This window comes from Lissotriton helveticus, chromosome 6 (genome assembly GCF_964261635.1).
Source record: "Lissotriton helveticus chromosome 6, aLisHel1.1, whole genome shotgun sequence".
Lineage (NCBI taxonomy): Eukaryota > Metazoa > Chordata > Amphibia > Caudata > Salamandridae > Lissotriton > Lissotriton helveticus.
Genome location: NC_136067.1, coordinates 2030214967 through 2030234445, shown reverse-complemented (window position 1 = coordinate 2030234445; position 19479 = coordinate 2030214967). Strand labels below are relative to the sequence as shown.

The 19479-nt window shown below is 47.9% G+C and overlaps 1 protein-coding gene across 1 annotated transcript in view; it reads right to left on the bottom strand.

Moving 5' to 3' along the window:
- Positions 1 to 488: 488 nt before the first annotated feature.
- The window catches only part of LOC144762006 (transcription factor 23-like), a 158221-nt gene continuing 139230 nt past the window's right edge, over positions 489 to 19479 (bottom strand). The window contains exon 3 of the mRNA XM_078647168.1: positions 489 to 1375. Coding sequence (XP_078503294.1) covers positions 1295 to 1375 — 81 coding nt within the window. The 3' untranslated portion in view covers positions 489 to 1294. The remainder of the gene's footprint in view (positions 1376 to 19479) is intronic.

The window sequence follows — 19479 nt, the reverse complement described above, 5'->3', positions numbered from 1 at the left end:
CCTTAGAGATACCCATTAGGAACCATCTCTCAGGGTGAGCCAGGACGGGTTCCCCAGTGGTCGAAGCGCGGAGATACTCCTCCGGGAGTTGATTCTAGCGCTATATAAACCCACAATTAAATTATATATGTATGTGTATAAATAGATATATATTGTTGTGTTTGAATTCCTGAATGTTTATAGGGTGTGTGGTGCTGTGCACATTTAATGATCAACAATTGGCTAGAGGTTGCAATGTTGGCACAATTTGAATGCTGGACTAGAGCTCTGGTGTCCCATGCAGGCACCCTCAGTAGCAACTTTACATTAAGCTGCAAGCCACTTCCTAAGAAATTCTATAGCACTACATTTTCAGCTCAGTCTTCACTATAGAGAAGGAACCGGTAAAATCAATGTATGTTTCCTCAAATGGAAATTTATCCGAAAGCAATTTGCAATCCAGAGAACATTGAAGGAATCAGGTAATAAACAGTGAAAAAAAACAGGAATCATAGAAACTGCATTTTATTGTATAGAGTTTGCTCTGTAAGGCATGTCGTGTGATCAAGCATTTTTTTGGCTATTGACTGAGCCTATGTGATCTCAGCCAATCAGGTAAGCGAAGATCCACTCAACGAGAAGAACCAACCTGCCTGGAGCCTTTGGCTCATCATCAGATCTGTCAAATGTCTCTCTGAAGCCCCCACAGGATACCAACCTGTGCATGAGACACCTACAGGATAACATGCTGGACTAAAAACCTTTCTTTGATACCATAAAATGGAATTGTGGAAATGTCATCCACTGAAAGTGATGACGCTGGAGCTCAGCCCCCTTTGAGAGGGATATAATAGTTTGCTGAATTTATGAAGAAAGATATACGGACATAAAGTGCAAATTCTTATACTGCTGGTGGCGAAACTGTGTCTCATTATATGGCCAGTGTGGAGCATGTCTCACTCAGACATCAGGAAGTGTCTAAAACAATTGAACATAAATTCCATCCAGACAGTGGCCCCTGTGGTGATCATGGGAGACACCAAGGCCAAACTCGAGCATCCGTGGTCCACCTGGGAGAAACCACAGATAACCCTGGTTTGTCGGTAAGCATAATATCTTTAGCGTGCAACAGCGTTATTTGTTGTGTGAAGCTTTTGAAGGGATTGTGTAGTTGAAGGAAGTCCTTGAGACGTGGGTGGTGACACAAACCGAGGGCGCGGTCCATGGAAGGGACGCCACCAGTAGAAGAAGGGGTGAGCGGGAAGCTCACAGTGCACAACACTGACTCTCTGGTCCGCAGAAGACATCTCGCCTGCTATTCCTTTCCGCCAGTGGGAACTCCAGGGAAGTTGTCGCCCATGGCCCCGGCATACAGACGCGACCTCATCGGCCATTTCTGAAAAATAGGAATAGGTAGATTGTCAGCACTTGATCAATACCCGTAGTACAATACAGCCAGACTAAGAGGAAGAAATGAGTAAAGGAGGGAATTATCAGCAAGGAGAAGGGTAACTTTTATGTTTTAAAAAAGTAGTAGGAACTTTTTGAAGATTTGGGGAAGCTATAAGCAACTATACAAGTCTGGCATTTCAATGGTAGAGATTTCTAAGGGCTGTTTGAGAAACACATTGAGCATTTTTCAATTACTGTGCAGGTCCGCAGGGAATGCAGTGAGTGTAGAATCTGTCAGTCCTCAGAGGGTAGATGTTGAATGTAGAAATTATATATAAGTTACAGGATGCATTTAGAGGTGTTGGATGAAGAGCCTCACCCTGGCTGTTGGTGCTTGTTTTTTGTTTGTGCTTGCAACCTTCATCTGGGTGTGTCTTTGCAAATGCCTGGTCTCAGTAAGTTCCACAATGCTGCATTGGATCTGTGCATGTGTTGGGCCAGCTGCTTATGACCCATCAGTCTTAGCACCCGTCTCAAGTACACAACCACTGCCACCCACCCCCTGTGCAGCCGCCCCACACCAGAGAGGAATCTAACTATCCTCAGCTAGCTCAGACTGAACTCAGCCCTTTCAGCAGTGTACAAGCTCCTATGCCCAGCTGTGTTGAGCTCATTGTGTTTATCAGTGTGGCTGCCTGGCCTGGACAGTCTGGCTTCTCCATACCTGAGCACAATGTACTTGCCCCTCCTTGCTTTGCACAAGCCCAGGGATAAAACCTCCAAAGAGGCTCTCGAATGGGGTTGGCTGGCATTTCAAACTGTTGGGTAAGACTGGATTTTGGCAGCCATTATTTTCTGTTAGCATCACTAAAAAAAAAAAATCATGTCCCCCTTGAGTAGGTAGTTCATACTTCATTTAGACTTTGAGAACTGGCTCTGTATACCAGCCCAAAGAGAAAAGAGATGTTTATCACCTTTGGACCAGGCGCCATCTCCCCTCAAAGCCAGGATGAGGCCACGCGCCATGGAAGAAAGCTGTAGACTGACTGATGTGGAGATAAGCAGGCCCGACATAAAGGACATATTCAAGGCACAGTGGACTGAAACCTGTCCAACTCAAGAACATCAAAATCTTCTAAAAAGGTTGAGAGCCTACGAATAGCATTCCACGACTGAACGTGTGGTGATCCTGAATTGTCCCTTCCCTAACATGTATCAGCCCCGAGGTTGGGAAATTCTGTACATGCTCCACTGTAGCCTGAGAATGACACAGATGTTTTTCCTCTTCATCTTGGGGCTTCCTTTCTATTGGCCGAGGCTGGTAAGCCTAATTCTGAACTACTGTCACCTATGTTCCAGCTTTAAGGGTCCAGAGATGCGACTTATTAAATTCACAGTTTAGCTCGAAATTCCAGGTGGAGAGAAAATAGGTGTCTCAAATTTGATATCCCAAGGTGGCATACTTAGATGTACCAACCCTTTTTCAACACCAATACTTTCTATATTCAAAATGACTGTCATCTTTTCTCCTATGAACTGTATGCTGCCCCTGGACACAGATTACTGAATACCTAGTATCCCCTACCATATGTACCTTACAATGATGTGTGTGACCAAAGCGGCAGGCCCATATCAGTGATGCCATGTCAGCGACAGATCTCAGCATCTTGCATCAGTTCTGCCAGTAGCTCTATCACTCTATCATCTAATCCCTCTGCAATGGAATCCCCAATCATCCCAAGACATTCACTCAGTGAAGGACTATCCGACTTTTTTTATGAGAAAATTAACAATATCACTGTAAACATCCAGCATATTTCTTTCGCTGTACCGCCAGCTCATGCCAGTAACTGTGCGGCAGTGTTTACCTCATTTAAGCCACTTACGGAAGACCATGCTCTGACTCTGTATCTGAAATGTAAATCTGGCTCTCCTTTGGACCCTGCCCCAGCCCTTGTTTTGAGTGACTTAGCACCAATACTGATTAAGCCCTTATTAGATATCTGGAACTCTTCTTTGCAGTTGGGTCTTTTTCCCTCTTTATGGAAACAGGCACTGTTGATACCTATTCTAAACAAGCATTGGAAATGCAAAAGGTCTCGCAATAACGCGAGTCTGAACTATTAGCATTGTAAATGATAATGCCCTTTATTTTTGCGTTCTGGTTTTTGGAACATAAATAAAAGGCTTTGTCATTTACAAGGCCTATAGCTTAAATTTGCGTTAAAACGAGACCTAATGCATTGCAATGGTGGTGGTGCTGCTGAGTTTTCTCTGAATCTGCGCTCTGAATCTGCACTCTGAATCTGCACTCTGAATCTCCACTCTGAATCTCCACTCTGAATCTGCACCCACAATCTGCACCCACAATCTGCACCCACAATCTGCACCCACAATCTGCACCCTGAATCTGCACCCTGAATCTGCACCCTGAATCTGCACCCACAATCTGCACCCACAATCTGCACCCACAATCTGCACCCCCAATCTGCACCCCCAATCTGCACCCCCAATCTGCACCCACAATCTGCACCCACAATCTGCACCCTGAATCTGCACCCACAATCTGCACCCACAATCTGCGCCCACAATCTGCACCCTGAATCTGCACCCACAATCTGCACCCACAATCTGCACCCACAATCTGCACCCACAATCTGCACCCACAATCTGCACCCACAATCTGCACCCAGAATCTGCACCCTGAATCTGCACCCAGAATCTGCACCCTGAATCTGCACCCTGAATCTGCAACCTGAATCTGCACTCTGAATCTGCACTCTGAATCTGCACTCTGAATCTGCACTCTGAATCTGCACCCACAATCTGCACCCACAATCTGCACCCTGAATCTGCACCCTGAATCTGCACCCACAATCTGCACCCACAATCTGCACCCACAATCTGCACCCACAATCTGTACTCTGAATCTGCACCCACAATCTGCACCCACAATCTGCACCCACAATCTGCACCCTGAATCTGCACCCACAATCTGCATCCACAATCTGCACCCACAATCTGCACCCACAATCTGCACCCACAATGTGTGAGTGGCGTTGCGTGTGTGAGTGGCGTTGCGTGGGTGAGTGGCGTTGCATGGGTGAGTGGCGTTGCGTGGGTGAGTGGCGTTGCGTGTGTGAGTGGCATTGCGTGTGTGAGTGGCGTTGCATGTGTGAGTGGCGTTGCGTGTGTGAGTGGCGTTGCGTGTGTGAGTGGCGTTGCAGATGTGAGTGGCATTGCGTGTGTGAGTGGCGTTGCGTGTGTGAGTGGCGTTGCGTGTGTGAGTGGCGTTGCGTGTGTGAGTGGCGTTGCGTGTGTGAGTGGCGTTGCGTGGATGAGTGGCGTTGCGTGTGTGAGTGGCGTTGCGTGTGTGAGTGGCGTTGCGTGGATGAGTGGGGTTGCGTGGATGAGTGGGGTTGCGTGGGTGAGTTGCGTTGCGTGTGTGAGTGGTGTTGCTTGGGTGAGTGGCGTTGCGTGGGTGAGTGTGGTGTTGCGTGGATGATAGTGGGCTTGCGTGGGTGTGAGTGGCGTTGCGTGTCTGTAAGTGTTGCTGTGTGGGTGAAAGTGGCACAGAGCCTTTGATGTGGCCTGGCGCAGGAGAAATGCTGCTGCTGCTAATTAACTACAAGAGCGGCCGGGAAGCGGCCGGGAAACACAAGTACGGCCGGCCACATAATTAGGGAAGGAGAAGCCGCACAGCACACGCTGGGAGAAGCCCTTTGATGTGCTGTGCGGCCGCGATGCGCGCTCTGTGCTGGGGGAGGGGGAGGGCCATTAGCCTGAACTCGCAGCAAGATCAAACGAAGGGTGGGAGGGACATTGAGGAACAGATGGCCATGAAAGTGTATGGGCCAAAAGCGCGTGCCTGTGGCCACGTGCACTCGAAGAAAACGCCACGAAAAAATGCGGTGGTTTGACAATCAGTTCGAGCACTTGAATTCTCGCCATTTCCCATTCCTTCGGAATGGTAAAGGACGAGACCTAAAAAAACAGGCGCTGACCCACTATGCTTTAACAACTACCGCCCCATCTCACTGCTCCCCAAGCCCGCAAAAGTGTTAGAGAAAGCGGTACAGGAGCAGCTGTCTGAATATCTAGAAGCTAACCACCTCCTTCATGACACACAGTCAGGATTTAGGCCTGATTTTTGCACTGAATCAGCATTGTTGGAAGTGTCTGAATCTATTCGCGAGTGTGTGGATAGGGGCGAGGAGGCCATGCTGGTCCTCCTCGACCTATCCGCAGCATTCGATACCATCTCACATGACACTCTACTGATTCGCCTACAGGAGGTGGGCGTAGGAGGAACTCCCCTGGTTTGGGTGAAATCTTTCTTGTCAGACAGGTTTCAACAGGTCTCCCTCGGACCCTTTGTTTCCTCCAAGAAACCATTGAGATGGGGGGTACCGCAGGGATCTGCACTCAGTCCCCTCTTATTTAATGTATACCTAAGGCCATTGGCGGAGTTAGTCGAGGCATGGGGCGTCAGAGTGATCTTTTATGCTGATGATACTCAGCTGGTGTTTTCTTTTAAGGATCACTCTGACAGCTCCATGGCACACTTCCGCCACTGTCTGGTTAACATCGCCTCATGGATGTCCACCAACAATTTGAAATTAAATACTGACAAGACTGAGGTGCTATTTTTTAATCAAAAATCTCCCATCCCCTCCAATATTTGGTGGCCTTCTCAACTCAATACCCCCCCTGTACCTGTGCAAGCTGCTCGCAACTTGGGTTTCCAATTTGACACAGCACTGTCCTGTAAGACCCAAATCAATAAGGTTTCTTCAGCTTGTTTCGGTAAACTCCGAATGATTAAAAAAATCATTCCTTTCTTACCTTTCGTGTCCCGCAGAGCAGTTGTACATGCTCTAATTACATCTCATCTGGACTATTCCAACAGTCTATATGTTGGCGCCCCTGCATATCTCATTAATCGGCTGCAACTTGTGCATAATTCAGCGGCCCGGCTGATTTGCAACATCCCTTATCGCCACTCGATTTCACCCCACCTGGCCAAACTCCATTGGCTACCTGTGAGATATCGCATCCAGTTCAAGGCCTTGGTCCTTGCCTTCAGAGCTCTTAATGGCCGTGGCCCGGCATTCTTAAGGCTTAGAATCAGGCGATCTCTTGCCACGAGGGATTTAAGATCCAACCATCTTGGGCGTATGTTCTGCCCACGCTTTCGTCTGACTCGCACAGGCGGTAGAGCATTCGTCGTGGCCACTTCTAGATTGTGGAACGCCCTTCCAGTAGAACTCAGATTCCTTTCATCCGAGGTTGCTTTTTGCCGGAAACTCAAAACCTGGTTTTTCTCTCAGATCTAGCCTGCTGGAACTCTCTGTTGTACCCTCTTGGACTTCACATGTTGTCAGCGCCAGGACACCCCCGTCGGGGGTAGCTGTTTGCGCTTTACAAATGACTAAATAAATAAATAAATACCAGTGATCTAGACCATCTCTCCTATGTGCATCCTTGAGAAACTTCTCTTTGTGAATATAAAGTGGTGATAGCCTAGCAAATTGTTTTCATTTGTGTAGTCTGGTGTCTTCGTGGGGATGATGGTTCTGGTGCCTCCAGATTCACACTGGATGTGAGTAATGGACCTATATTAATATCCTCACTCCCACATGGTCTCCAGGGCATAATGTGAAAGTAGAGAGCCCAAAATAAAGAAATACCATAATGAATAATAGCAGAGTAAGGGCCAGATTTAGAGTTTATCTCATGGGATACTTTATCCCAACGTGACGGATATCTTGTCCTACTTTATTACAAGTGCACCATGTGAGAAGTTGGCCTGATGTGCAGTGTTCACTATTCTAGTGATCACTATATATCAGTCCAAACAACCCTTATTGATGATTGGTTGTAAGTCAACCTTATAGACCAGCTATCCTAGTAGCATGGATACGAGCAGTCTAAGGCTAAGACTCTAGAGGGCGTGTTAAGCCAGCTGTTTTACCATCACATTACCCCTTGAACACCCAGTGAAAGGACACCACACAAGTGCTATGAAAATAAACAGTGTATTTATTAGAATCACAACAACCCTGTACTCTTTATGAGGACAGGGTGCTAGGCACACAACAAAACTCTTACGAAAATACTTAAGTTAGCACGTTATACACAAATGCCCGAGGGGCACGAAAAACCATATACTTAAAAAGTGGAATGCGAAATTACTAGCAGGTAAGTACAGTACTAATAGGCTTTGGAATCGCTAGGACTTGACTAGGGAATCGTTAGATTACTTCTAGGAGACCTAGGGGACTCGGGTGCAGAGTGTGCACTCTCACGCGGGATGCGGGACAAAGTCTATGGAAGCTAGTAAAGGCAAAGTTAGTGTTCACGGGCGAACCCGACCTGGTAGGAAGAAAACGACAGTGGATCCTGACCCTAGGATAGTGAGGCTATGCTGGGACACCGAAGTGCCAAAGTTACCTAGCCCAGGGGCTGCAGCTGCATAGGTCTGAAAAGACGTCGGGGATCTCGTTGCCGGACCAGGAGCCTGGAAGAAGGAAGTTGCTGGCAGGCGACCAGTGAAGAAAAGTTCGATGGATCCAAGCCTGGATCAAGGAAGAAGAAAACCTGAAAGCAGAGGGGACCAAGTTCTTGAATCACTAGCCAGTGATTAAGTGGGCACCAGGATGGCACCGGGCGAAGTCACCTCGACTAGGTGAGTGGGCGACGCTGGCTCTGCAGATCTCACGGACCAGGAGGCGTTGTCGGCGACCAGGATGGAGAGGCGAGCTGTCCCACGATGGATGAAGCTGTCGGCGTCGAAGTTACCCAGGATTGGGCAACAAGCCTTGGCTAGTTCAAGCCCACGCGGTGGACTCAAAATGGCGTCTTGAGTGGACCAGGAGGGTCCGGGGTGCTCCTCTTTTGGAAGGGAGCAAGGGCCAGCCTGGAGCAACCAGACCAGCAGCAGAAATGTCGTCGGGCGTTGTTCAGAAGGCCACAAGCCAGCGGGCTAGTAGCCAAACAACGCGGTGAGCAGCAAAAAGCAGAAGGGCCCCACGCAGATCGTGGAGATGCTGGGAGGCTGCACTTCGGTGCTGGAGCTGCTCAGGGTCGGGGCTTCTCGGACCCCAAAGCACTCACCAGGAAATTACTCGGCGGGCTTGCTGGAAAGAAGTCGTGCAGTCTTGAAGATGGCCGGTCCCTCGAGGTCTCGTCACACCCACGAATCTCAGCGTGACTGATGATGTAGGTAGAGGTCAGAGGTGCCAGGGAAGCCGATTCTCGTCGAGCTGGGCAGTCTTGATCCGGAGGAGAGACTTGCAGCAGACCGCAGTGTTCTTAAGATGGTGCCTGCGGATGCAGGGTGACTACTCCTTAGTCACAAGGGAGAAATCTTAGGAAGAAGTCTTGAGTTCCTTTCGTGGAAAGTAGTTTCAGGATTCAAAGATGATCTGATCTGGAAGGGGGCCAGTTCCTACCTTTATCCTGTAAAAAGGGGCTGGCACGCGACTAAGTCCTGCCCTATGGGTGGGACTAGGAGGGGGGTGGTTACACCCACTTCCTTGGCGGGCTTTTCCCCAGCACAGGGTCTGGAGTGTCCCTGGAACTGGTTCCAGCCAGCCTATGCACAGTGAGCACCGGGGTGCCACGTGCAGTCACCTTCCTCTAAAGCCCTGCCTACCTGCAATACACAAAACCCTGTCTGGGACGGTGCTGGCACCGCCCCTGGCAGGAAACCCTTTGTCCTTATCTCCTGCTCTGGGAGGACTCCCAGCAGCAGGAGGGCAGACTTGTGTCTCGGTGGCAGCATCCATTTTGTGGATGCTAAGGCTCTGTCTGACTTTTAACCGGGTTATAGGTTACATGCATGTTGTGTCCCTCTAGAAGGGTGGAATGCTAACCCCGTCGCCAGAATTGGCGAGGGGTTAGTATTCCAATTCGTATGACACCTTACTCGACATGTTTTGATAAAGCGATACCAGAGTTGGCATTTAACCGCGAGGATTATAATGCACTTAAGAGTATATGGTATGCGATATCATGGAAACGGCTAAGGGATGGATCCCGAAAGCCGCAGACAGGCTCAGCTCATGCCAGAGCACCATCTCACACGATTCCAAGCACTCTGCCTTCAGGATTGTTAAGGCCTGCCATAGGAGTGACTGATAGGAGATCTGTGTGTCCATTTTAGGGTTAGATATAGGTATACTATATCTAAAGCAAAGGGTGATTACACCACCTTGCCCCAGCTGTCGTGCAGCCAGTTGTGTCAGATTTGGATGGCCAGCCAGGGGTGGCATAATACATGCTGCAGCCCCTGGTAGGCCCTGGGTACACCTATGCCCTGGGTACCTAAGGTACACTGTACAGGGACTGATAAGGTGACTCAGTATCCAATTTAGATATGTACCTAAGGTACATGGAATCCATTTTACAGAGAGAGCAGTAGGCCTGGGGTCCTGAATAGCAGGGCCCCAGGTCAACTAAGTCAGAAAACCAGCAAAACACCAGGCAAAAAGTTGGGGGCAACCATAGTCAGGGATCTACCTTCCTACATAACCCCCCCCCAAACGAAAGGAGATAAGGCTAGCCTTGCCAGGTAAGCCTATATTGCCTGAGTGGCCATATAAGGAAGTACCAGCACTGGCATGGTTACCCCCTATCTCATGGTCCACTAGGCAATCCCTCACCCTAAGGGTATCTGAGGGTCTCCACCATAGGGAATCTCTACCTGTGGTGTGTTTTGTCAAAGAAAAAGGCTGGTGCTGAAATGGAGTACTGAAGTGAGGCTCCACTAATTTTGGGCTCAGCTTCCTCCAATCATTTTCCACCATATAGGCCTTTCTTTCCAAGACTGAGTTGTTTTGGGCTCTCAGGGTCAACCTCTGGCTACCTACAGCTGGAGGTTGGGTCCCTCTGTTTGGCTTACTGGAGGGACAGGTCAGGTTTGGGGCCCTCAGGTCCCAAGTTTGGCTGTGCCCAACAGTGTCCATCTGTGGGAGGTCCCTAACTAATTTTAAGGGGGATCCCTCAGGAGTATGTGTTATTTTCACTTGGCTAGGATTACTAGCTTCAGTGCCCTTAATCTGCTGATTGGGAAATTCTTTTGGACAGGGGGCCCCTTGGGGTCCAACACTGGCCTCCCTGACCTCTACAGCCCTGGGCTGACTGAGGCAGGGTAGAGAGGGGCAGGTTACCTGCTCCAGACTGGGTCCCACCTTGGAAGGGTCCACTGACATCAGGGGTTCTGCCAAGCTAGGCCTGACTACCTCTGTGGCAGTTTCTTCACAAGGAGTCAGATCAGTTCCCTGAGGAGGCTGATCTTTTCCTAAAGTCTGGTGGGAGGGAGATTTCTCTTCCTCCTCAATACTCTCTGTCTGAGTGGAGTGATCCATAGCTTCAGGCTTCACAACACTATCATCTGTCTGAGTTTGAGCTGTGGCCATCACAACTCTCCCAACCTTTTCAGGAGGGGGCTCAGTTTGGGTGTGGGTAACACCCTAATCTTTAGCCATGTATTTTAATGTAATATGCTACACAGCACCACGAATGTAAACCGCAAACAAGTTGTCCATAGCAACAAATATGTATAACTATATGCTGTTGTAGAATAGGACGGAGACCACACAATAATGAATGTATAAAATATATTGGTCCCTCCCTTTCCTTCCCCTTTTTTGATATATGATTGTTTAACAATAAAAAATAAAAAAGATATGAAACCTAACTGCACCGTACACGTTTTTGTTGATTTAGTGTTCCTTTTCTCTTGTCAGTAATTATCCGCCCTTTTATCCTGTTCCTAATTATTGTATTGACACATGGGTGTGGGCTGTTACCATGACAGCCTTGACAACCTGTTCTGGGAAGGAAGTTGTCTGAGATTGGGTTGTGACTGGCACAACCCTCCTGACCTGTTCAGGGAGGACATCTTGGACTGGGGCTGTGGCTACCACTGCCCCACTAACCTTACCATGGATGTTTACCATTTTAGAATGGGTTTCTTGCTCTACTTCAGCCCAGGCTGAGAGCTCTAAATCATTCCCCAGTAGGCAATCTACAGGCAAGTTTGGTGACACTGCCACTCTCTTGTGGCCAGTGACACCTCCCCAGCTGAGATTGACCACTGCCATGGGATGATCTCTCTGTACTCCATCAATATTGGTCACCTGGTATGTGGCACCAGGTAAAAGTTGCCTTGAGGGGACTAGACTCTCAGTCACCATAGTGATGCTAGCCCCTGTATCTCTATAGGCCTCAACTTTTATACCATTGATGAGGGGCTCCTGTCTGTACTTGCCCAAAGTGTTGGGACAAGTTGTGAAGTTGGCAAACCCCATGCCAGTCTCACAGACAAGAGTATCTAAGTCAGGGGACCTGGTTAGGCCAGAGTCCCCAGGAACTCCCAAAGTAAATGCACCCAAATTCTTGGGGGCACTCCCACCACCTGGGGGATTACTACTAGTAGTAACAGGAGGTTTGGGAATGTTACTTGGGGGTATGTTTTCCTTATTGTTATTCTTTGGGCAACTGCTGTCAGTTTTTAAATGACCCACCTGTTTACAGGGATAACAATAAGGTTTCTTCTGGTTATTAGAAGGATTCTGGGACCCACCCCCTCAGAGGACTTTTGGGGCCCTGATGTGGTTTGATCTGGAGATTTATTCCCACCCTTCTCTTGAGGCTTGGTTGATTCCTTCTTCTGGTCACCACCTTGGTTCTTGGGCCTAATCCTGGTTCTGACCCATTTGTCTGCCCTCTTACCCAATTCTTGTGGAGAGGTCAGATCAGAGTCTACCAGGTGCTGGTGTAATAACTGGTTCTGACAATTATTTAAGACTTGCTCTCTCATAATTAGATTATACAATCCCTTGAAATCAGTAACTTTACTACCCAGTAGCCAGCCTTCCAAAGCCTTAGTGGCACAATCAACAAAGTCAGACCAGTCCTGAGACTGAGTTTTCTGGGTGTCTCTGAACAGCAACCTGTACTGCTCAGTGGTTAAGCCAAACCCATCAACCAGTGCATTTTTCAGGACCTGGTAATTGTTAGCATCCTCCACTCTTGTAGTGAGGAGCTTATCTCTACCTTTACCATCAAAGGAGAGCCACAGTATAGCTGCCCACTGACTCTGGGGAATGCCCTGCACAGTGCAGGCCCTCTCCAGAGCAGCCATCCATTTCTGGATGTCATCCCCTTGCTTAAAGGGGGGCACTATTTTAGTCAGGTGTTTAGTATCTAAACCCTTCTCTCTATCTCTTGGGAGATTGCTGCCACCAGTGGGAACTATCCCACTCATCTGCTGCTCTCTAGCAAAGGCAAGCTTCTCTTTGGCCAGGGCAAGTTCTTCCCTTTCAATCCTCAGTTTGGCTTGTCTCATCCTTGCTTCATGCTCTCTTCTCTGAGGGGAAGTCCATCTCCACTGGGGAGAGCTCCTTCTCCTCTGGGAAGAGGCATTAGAGTGCAGAGACCTATTGGAGTCCCTAGAAAGAGATCTATCTCTCCTAACTCCAAGGTTAGGCCTACTTCGGGTTAGTACTGGGGGTCCCCCAGATCCTAGCCCAAGTAAGTCTAAGTTGGCCCTGGTTAGCCTTCTGACTACCTCAAGACCTTTGTCTACCTCATCCCCAGAGAGTTCCTCTTGATCCTCCTCCTCAACTGCAGTAGCAGTGTTGGGGAGGTCTGGATCTCCAGAGGTTCCCTCCAAGGCTGGCATGTTCTCATGTAACTGAGAAATCTTCCTGGCATCATATGTCTCTAAGAGACCTATCAGAAAGGGAATGGTGGGGTTAGACCCCTGCTTCAGTTTCCTGGAGACACAGATCTGTCTCATCTCCTGGAAACTGAGAGCTGCATATCTTGAAGTGACCTGTGGAGGGTCAACACTGACCAGGGGAGTCTCAGTAGATTCTCCCTGGGTAGACATGCTTTTCTAGTGAGGTGTAAGTGGTGCACTTACCTACACTATGTGTTTACCTACTGATCCCTTGCTAGAGTTGTAGTTTAGGGTGTGCTAGGCCCTAGGAGCTACAACAGCTGGTTCAGTAGAACTCAGAGTATTCTAAGCTAAGTTATATGTACCTTTAGTACTTATGTGATCTTTCACAAGATATTCTTAGGGCATGTGTGGTAAAACAACAGCAAGCTCAAATCCCAACCGCTGCTCACCAATGTGAGAAGTTGGCCTGATGTGCAGTGTTCACTATTCTAGTGATCACTATATATCAGTCCAAACAACCCTTATTGATGATTGGTTGTAAGTCAACCTTATAGACCAGCTATCCTAGTAGCATGGATACGAGCAGTCTAAGGCTAAGACTCTAGAGGGCGTGTTAAGCCAGCTGTTTTACCATCACATTACCCCTTGAACACCCAGTGAAAGGACACCACACAAGTGCTATGAAAATAAACAGTGTATTTATTAGAATCACAACAACCCTGTACTCTTTATGAGGACAGGGTGCTAGGCACACAACAAAACTCTTACGAAAATACTTAAGTTAGCACGTTATACACAAATGCCCGAGGGGCACGAAAAACCATATACTTAAAAAGTGGAATGCGAAATTACTAGCAGGTAAGTACAGTACTAATAGGCTTTGGAATCGCTAGGACTTGACTAGGGAATCGTTAGATTACTTCTAGGAGACCTAGGGGACTCGGGTGCAGAGTGTGCACTCTCACGCGGGATGCGGGACAAAGTCTATGGAAGCTAGTAAAGGCAAAGTTAGTGTTCACGGGCGAACCCGACCTGGTAGGAAGAAAACGACAGTGGATCCTGACCCTAGGATAGTGAGGCTATGCTGGGACACCGAAGTGCCGAAGTTACCTAGCCCAGGGGCTGCAGCTGCATAGGTCTGAAAAGACGTCGGGGATCTCGTTGCCGGACCAGGAGCCTGGAAGAAGGAAGTTGCTGGCAGGCGACCAGTGAAGAAAAGTTCGATGGATCCAAGCCTGGATCAAGGAAGAAGAAAACCTGAAAGCAGAGGGGACCAAGTTCTTGAATCACTAGCCAGTGATTAAGTGGGCACCAGGATGGCACCGGGCGAAGTCACCTCGACTAGGTGAGTGGGCGACGCTGGCTCTGCAGATCTCACGGACCAGGAGGCGTTGTCGGCGACCAGGATGGAGAGGCGAGCTGTCCCACGATGGATGAAGCTGTCGGCGTCGAAGTTACCCAGGATTGGGCAACAAGCCTTGGCTAGTTCAAGCCCACGCGGTGGACTCAAAATGGCGTCTTGAGTGGACCAGGAGGGTCCGGGGTGCTCCTCTTTTGGAAGGGAGCAAGGGCCAGCCTGGAGCAACCAGACCAGCAGCAGAAATGTCGTCGGGCGTCGTTCAGAAGGCCACAAGCCAGCGGGCTAGTAGCCAAACAACGCGGTGAGCAGCAAAAAGCAGAAGGGCCCCACGCAGATCGTGGAGATGCTGGGAGGCTGCACTTCGGTGCTGGAGCTGCTCAGGGTCGGGGCTTCTCGGACCCCAAAGCACTCACCAGGAAATTACTCGGCGGGCTTGCTGGAAAGAAGTCGTGCAGTCTTGAAGATGGCCGGTCCCTCGAGGTCTCGTCACACCCACGAATCTCAGCGTGACTGATGATGTAGGTAGAGGTCAGAGGTGCCAGGGAAGCCAATTCTCGTCGAGCTGGGCAGTCTTGATCCGGAGGAGAGACTTGCAGCAGACCGCAGTGTTCTTAAGATGGTGCCTGCGGATGCAGGGTGACTACTCCTTAGTCACAAGGGAGAAATCTTAGGAAGAAGTCTTGAGTTCCTTTCGTGGAAAGTAGTTTCAGGATTCAAAGATGATCTGATCTGGAAGGGGGCCAGTTCCTACCTTTATCCTGTAAAAAGGGGCTGGCACGCGACTAAGTCCTGCCCTATGGGTGGGACTAGGAGGGGGGTGGTTACACCCACTTCCTTGGCGGGCTTTTCCCCAGCACAGGGTCTGGAGTGTCCCTGGAACTGGTTCCAGCCAGCCTATGCACAGTGAGCACCGGGGTGCCACGTGCAGTCACCTTCCTCTAAAGCCCTGCCTACCTGCAATACACAAAACCCTGTCTGGGACGGTGCTGGCACCGCCCCTGGCAGGAAACCCTTTGTCCTTATCTCCTGCTCTGGGAGGACTCCCAGCAGCAGGAGGGCAGACTTGTGTCTCGGTGGCAGCATCCATTTTGTGGATGCTAAGGCTCTGTCTGACTTTTAACCGGGTTATAGGTTACATGCATGTCGTGTCCCTCTAGAAGGGTGGAATGCTAACCCCGTCGCCAGAATTGGCGAGGGGTTAGTATTCCAATTCGTATGACACCTTACTCGACATGTTTTGATAAAGCGATACCAGAGTTGGCATTTAACCGCGAGGATTATAATGCACTTAAGAGTATATGGTATGCGATATCATGGAAACGGCTAAGGGATGGATCCCGAAAGCCGCAGACAGGCTCAGCTCATGCCAGAGCACCATCTCACACGATTCCAAGCACTCTGCCTTCAGGATTGTTAAGGCCTGCCATAGGAGTGACTGATAGGAGATCTGTGTGTCCATTTTAGGGTTAGATATAGGTATACTATATCTAAAGCAAAGGGTGATTACACCACCTTGCCCCAGCTGTCGTGCAGCCAGTTGTGTCAGATTTGGATGGCCAGCCAGGGGTGGCATAATACATGCTGCAGCCCCTGGTAGGCCCTGGGTACACCTATGCCCTGGGTACCTAAGGTACACTGTACAGGGACTGATAAGGTGACTCAGTATCCAATTTAGATAATATGTACCTAAGGTACATGGAATCCATTTTACAGAGAGAGCAGTAGGCCTGGGGTCCTGAATAGCAGGGCCCCAGGTCAACTAAGTCAGAAAACCAGCAAAACACCAGGCAAAAAGTTGGGGGCAACCATAGTCAGGGATCTACCTTCCTACACACCACATCCCAAGGCACTTGTAATAAGGTGGATTTGATAGCAGTGACTCTGTAGTAGAGTAACCCAGCTTCAAAACACTAAATCAAGTCATATGTGTGGAAAAAAGCAGATTGTTTCATTTGGTAACAATGGACAAACATAACAACCAGTGAAGTAACATAAATGTTTAAGATTTTTCAAACTAGCAAAGAAGCATTATATAAAAAGTAATAAAAATTGTAATAGAATGTTGGGTGCCCAGCAGTATTAAAAGTGGTATCCTGACTTTTACTTTGGCCCTAATGTCACGTTAATCCAGGGTGTGCAGAGGAATAATCCTTTCCCTGATACTGCTTGTCCAGGAACTGTCCTGTGAAGAGCACACCAAGAGTGCCCTCATATTAGGCACAACTACTATCCCTGCAGTGGGTGCATCACATAAAACATTGGCACAGTGTACCGTGCTTTGGAATTTTTCTCTGTTTCAGTGAGAGTGTAGTCCTTTGACCTTTCTCATGTAAAGTTCCAGTGCTATGTGCGGCCTGGAAACTTACCTGTCATTATGTGTGTTTGCCAAGTAAGTGACTATGGGGCAGATGTATCAACCGTTTTGCGACTCGCAAAGGCCGAAATTCGCAGAATTTCGGCCTTTGCGACTCGCAAATGGTCATTTTGCATTATTTTCAATGTATTAAAAGTTTGCAATTTAAGAAATCGCAAAGATTTGCGATTCCTTAATTTGCCATAGCATTTAAGGAATCGCAAATTTTGCGATTCCTTAAATGCTATGTATGAAGCATTTTTCCTTAGCGAATTTTGGTTAAGGAATCGCAAATTACCACCAACTTGTAGTTGATGGTAATTTGCGAAGTCCTCAACAAATGCACAATTTTGCATTTTTTAAGGTGGCATGTGAGGCGCACACATGCCCATGGGGCATGTATGTGCGCCATATGCACACATATGTACATTTCAGGGGTGCAGCAGGGTGTCTTTAAGACACCCCTGCACCCTTGAAATAATTCTCAAATTGCGATTAGAAAATTGCGAATTCGCAATTTGAGAATTAGTTCAAAATCATTCCTATGGGCCTCCTGGCCCAAAGGAATGCATGGGAAATTATTCCTTATTTGCGAATTCGCAAATAAGGAAGTATAAGGAATCGCAAAAAAATAGTGATTTTGTTCATACATTCCATTTTGCGATTTCTAAATAGCGATTCCTTAAAAATCGCTATTTAGGAATCGCAAAATTGAATCTTGATACATCTGCCCCTATGTGTCCGTGCAGTGTGTGCTGATAGCAGAGATGTGGCAGTGGACTGTGTGTTGTATGAGTCTGAGTAATGGAGCCAGTAGGATAGATTGTGGTTGCCCCTGGCTTAGCCTGGCGCACGGTGGAGCATGAGAATACCCTCCCCGTGCATTAGGCGTGTATTGCCTGCTTTCCTGGCGCTGGAGGATGGAGCACCAAACACTGAAGGGAAGGAGATGAAGACACGGATACTCTTAGAAATTTCATGAGGATCTTGTTGGCAAAGACCTGCTGACTAGTCCCTCCTGGCCACGGGCATCTTTAGAGGGGGGCCAAATGGGCCCCGTGCCCAAGCTCTCTCTGTCCTGGTGCCCCATCACCACAGCTGACAAATATGCTGGCAATTCAGAAAAACACAGACACTGCACCTCGCCACAGATATTCATTTGTTTAAATACCTTTCACTACAAAGCACTGTTTGATCCTGACTTTGCATGTGTGTGTGTATATATGTATATAACTATAGCTAAATACACATATATAGATATGTGTTGGAACTGACATCCTTGGTGTGGGTTTTCACTAAGATTTTGCATTCCTATCTCCTGTTTTTGCTGGTGTTAGGACTATGCACACGTTAACACTGCTAACTAATGCTAAAAGTGCTGGTGCTCTCTCCTTTAAACATGGTAACATTGGTTTATACTCAATTGGCACATTTAATTAACTTTTAAGTCCCTAGTACAGTTACATTTATCCAGGACCTGTCAATTAAATGCTACTAGTGGGCCTGCAACACTTATTGTGCCACCCACTTAAGTAAACATGTTCAGGCCTGCCGTTGCAGCTTATGTGGACAGTTTTAAAATGTAAAAAACAGAGGGAAAAGGAGGTATTTAAGAGCAGGTCGTCCTCCTAGAGCAACATACGAAGAATGAGCCCAGAATCTGGGTTCGGAGACCTGTCTTGTGTTGTGGCTAGATACAAAATAATATTTTGATGTGGCCAGAAAAGAAAGAAAAATGTCTTTCTTGAGTCCCCTCACTCACCGGAGTTTCCTCACGGTGACATGCTTCATCATTGGGGCCATCCCAGTTCTCTACGAAAAGGGGCGTGCTACGACTTGCGAGTTACGTAGGAGCACTTTATTGTGAAGGACTATGTGTGGTGCAAAAACGGTGTAGTGAGGTGGAGTGGGTGAGTAAGTGGATTAAAAATACCGTACTAGTGGGCCTCAATGTTTTATTCTGCTCCTAGATTGGTATGTTAAAAATGGGGTTATACTGTGGACCGACCAACTATGGAGGTAGGCTCAGTATATGGTCAACATGTTTCACGCTACCCCTGTCTCTTGTGAGTGTCTGTATAGATACAAGCACATGTTTTCATTCACCACACGCCGGACCTGAGAGCCTGCACGCACCATTATGGGGCAAATGCACCATATAGAGCATGCATATATACGTATATGTATCAAAAAGTGCAATATGAAGGACTTACGTATTCCCTGATCTCTTTGAGATAAGGGAAAGGTGTCTGTTTAAATTTTGTTTATTCATTTCCTTACAGGTTCTTCAATGAGCAATACATACGTCAGTAAGTTACCACGTATGACTGTCTGAACCACGCATGTTTACATATTGAACAGCGGTCACTATTGTCTTATTTTATTAATCATACTTAAACTCTATTTAGGTTTTTAGGAGTGCAAAATACAGGGCTGGTCCCTGTATGGTCCTGAAGAAACGCTAGGGGTAGCGTGAAACATGTTGACCATATACTGAGCCTACCTCCATAGTTGGTTGGTCCCCAGTATAACCCCATTTTTAACATACCAATTTAGGAGCAGAATAAAACATTGAGGCCCACTAGTACGGTATTTTAATCCACTTACTCACCCACTCCACCTCACTACACCGTTTTTGCACCACACATAGTCCTTCACAATAAAGTGCTCCTACGTAACTCGCAAGTCGTAGCACGCCCC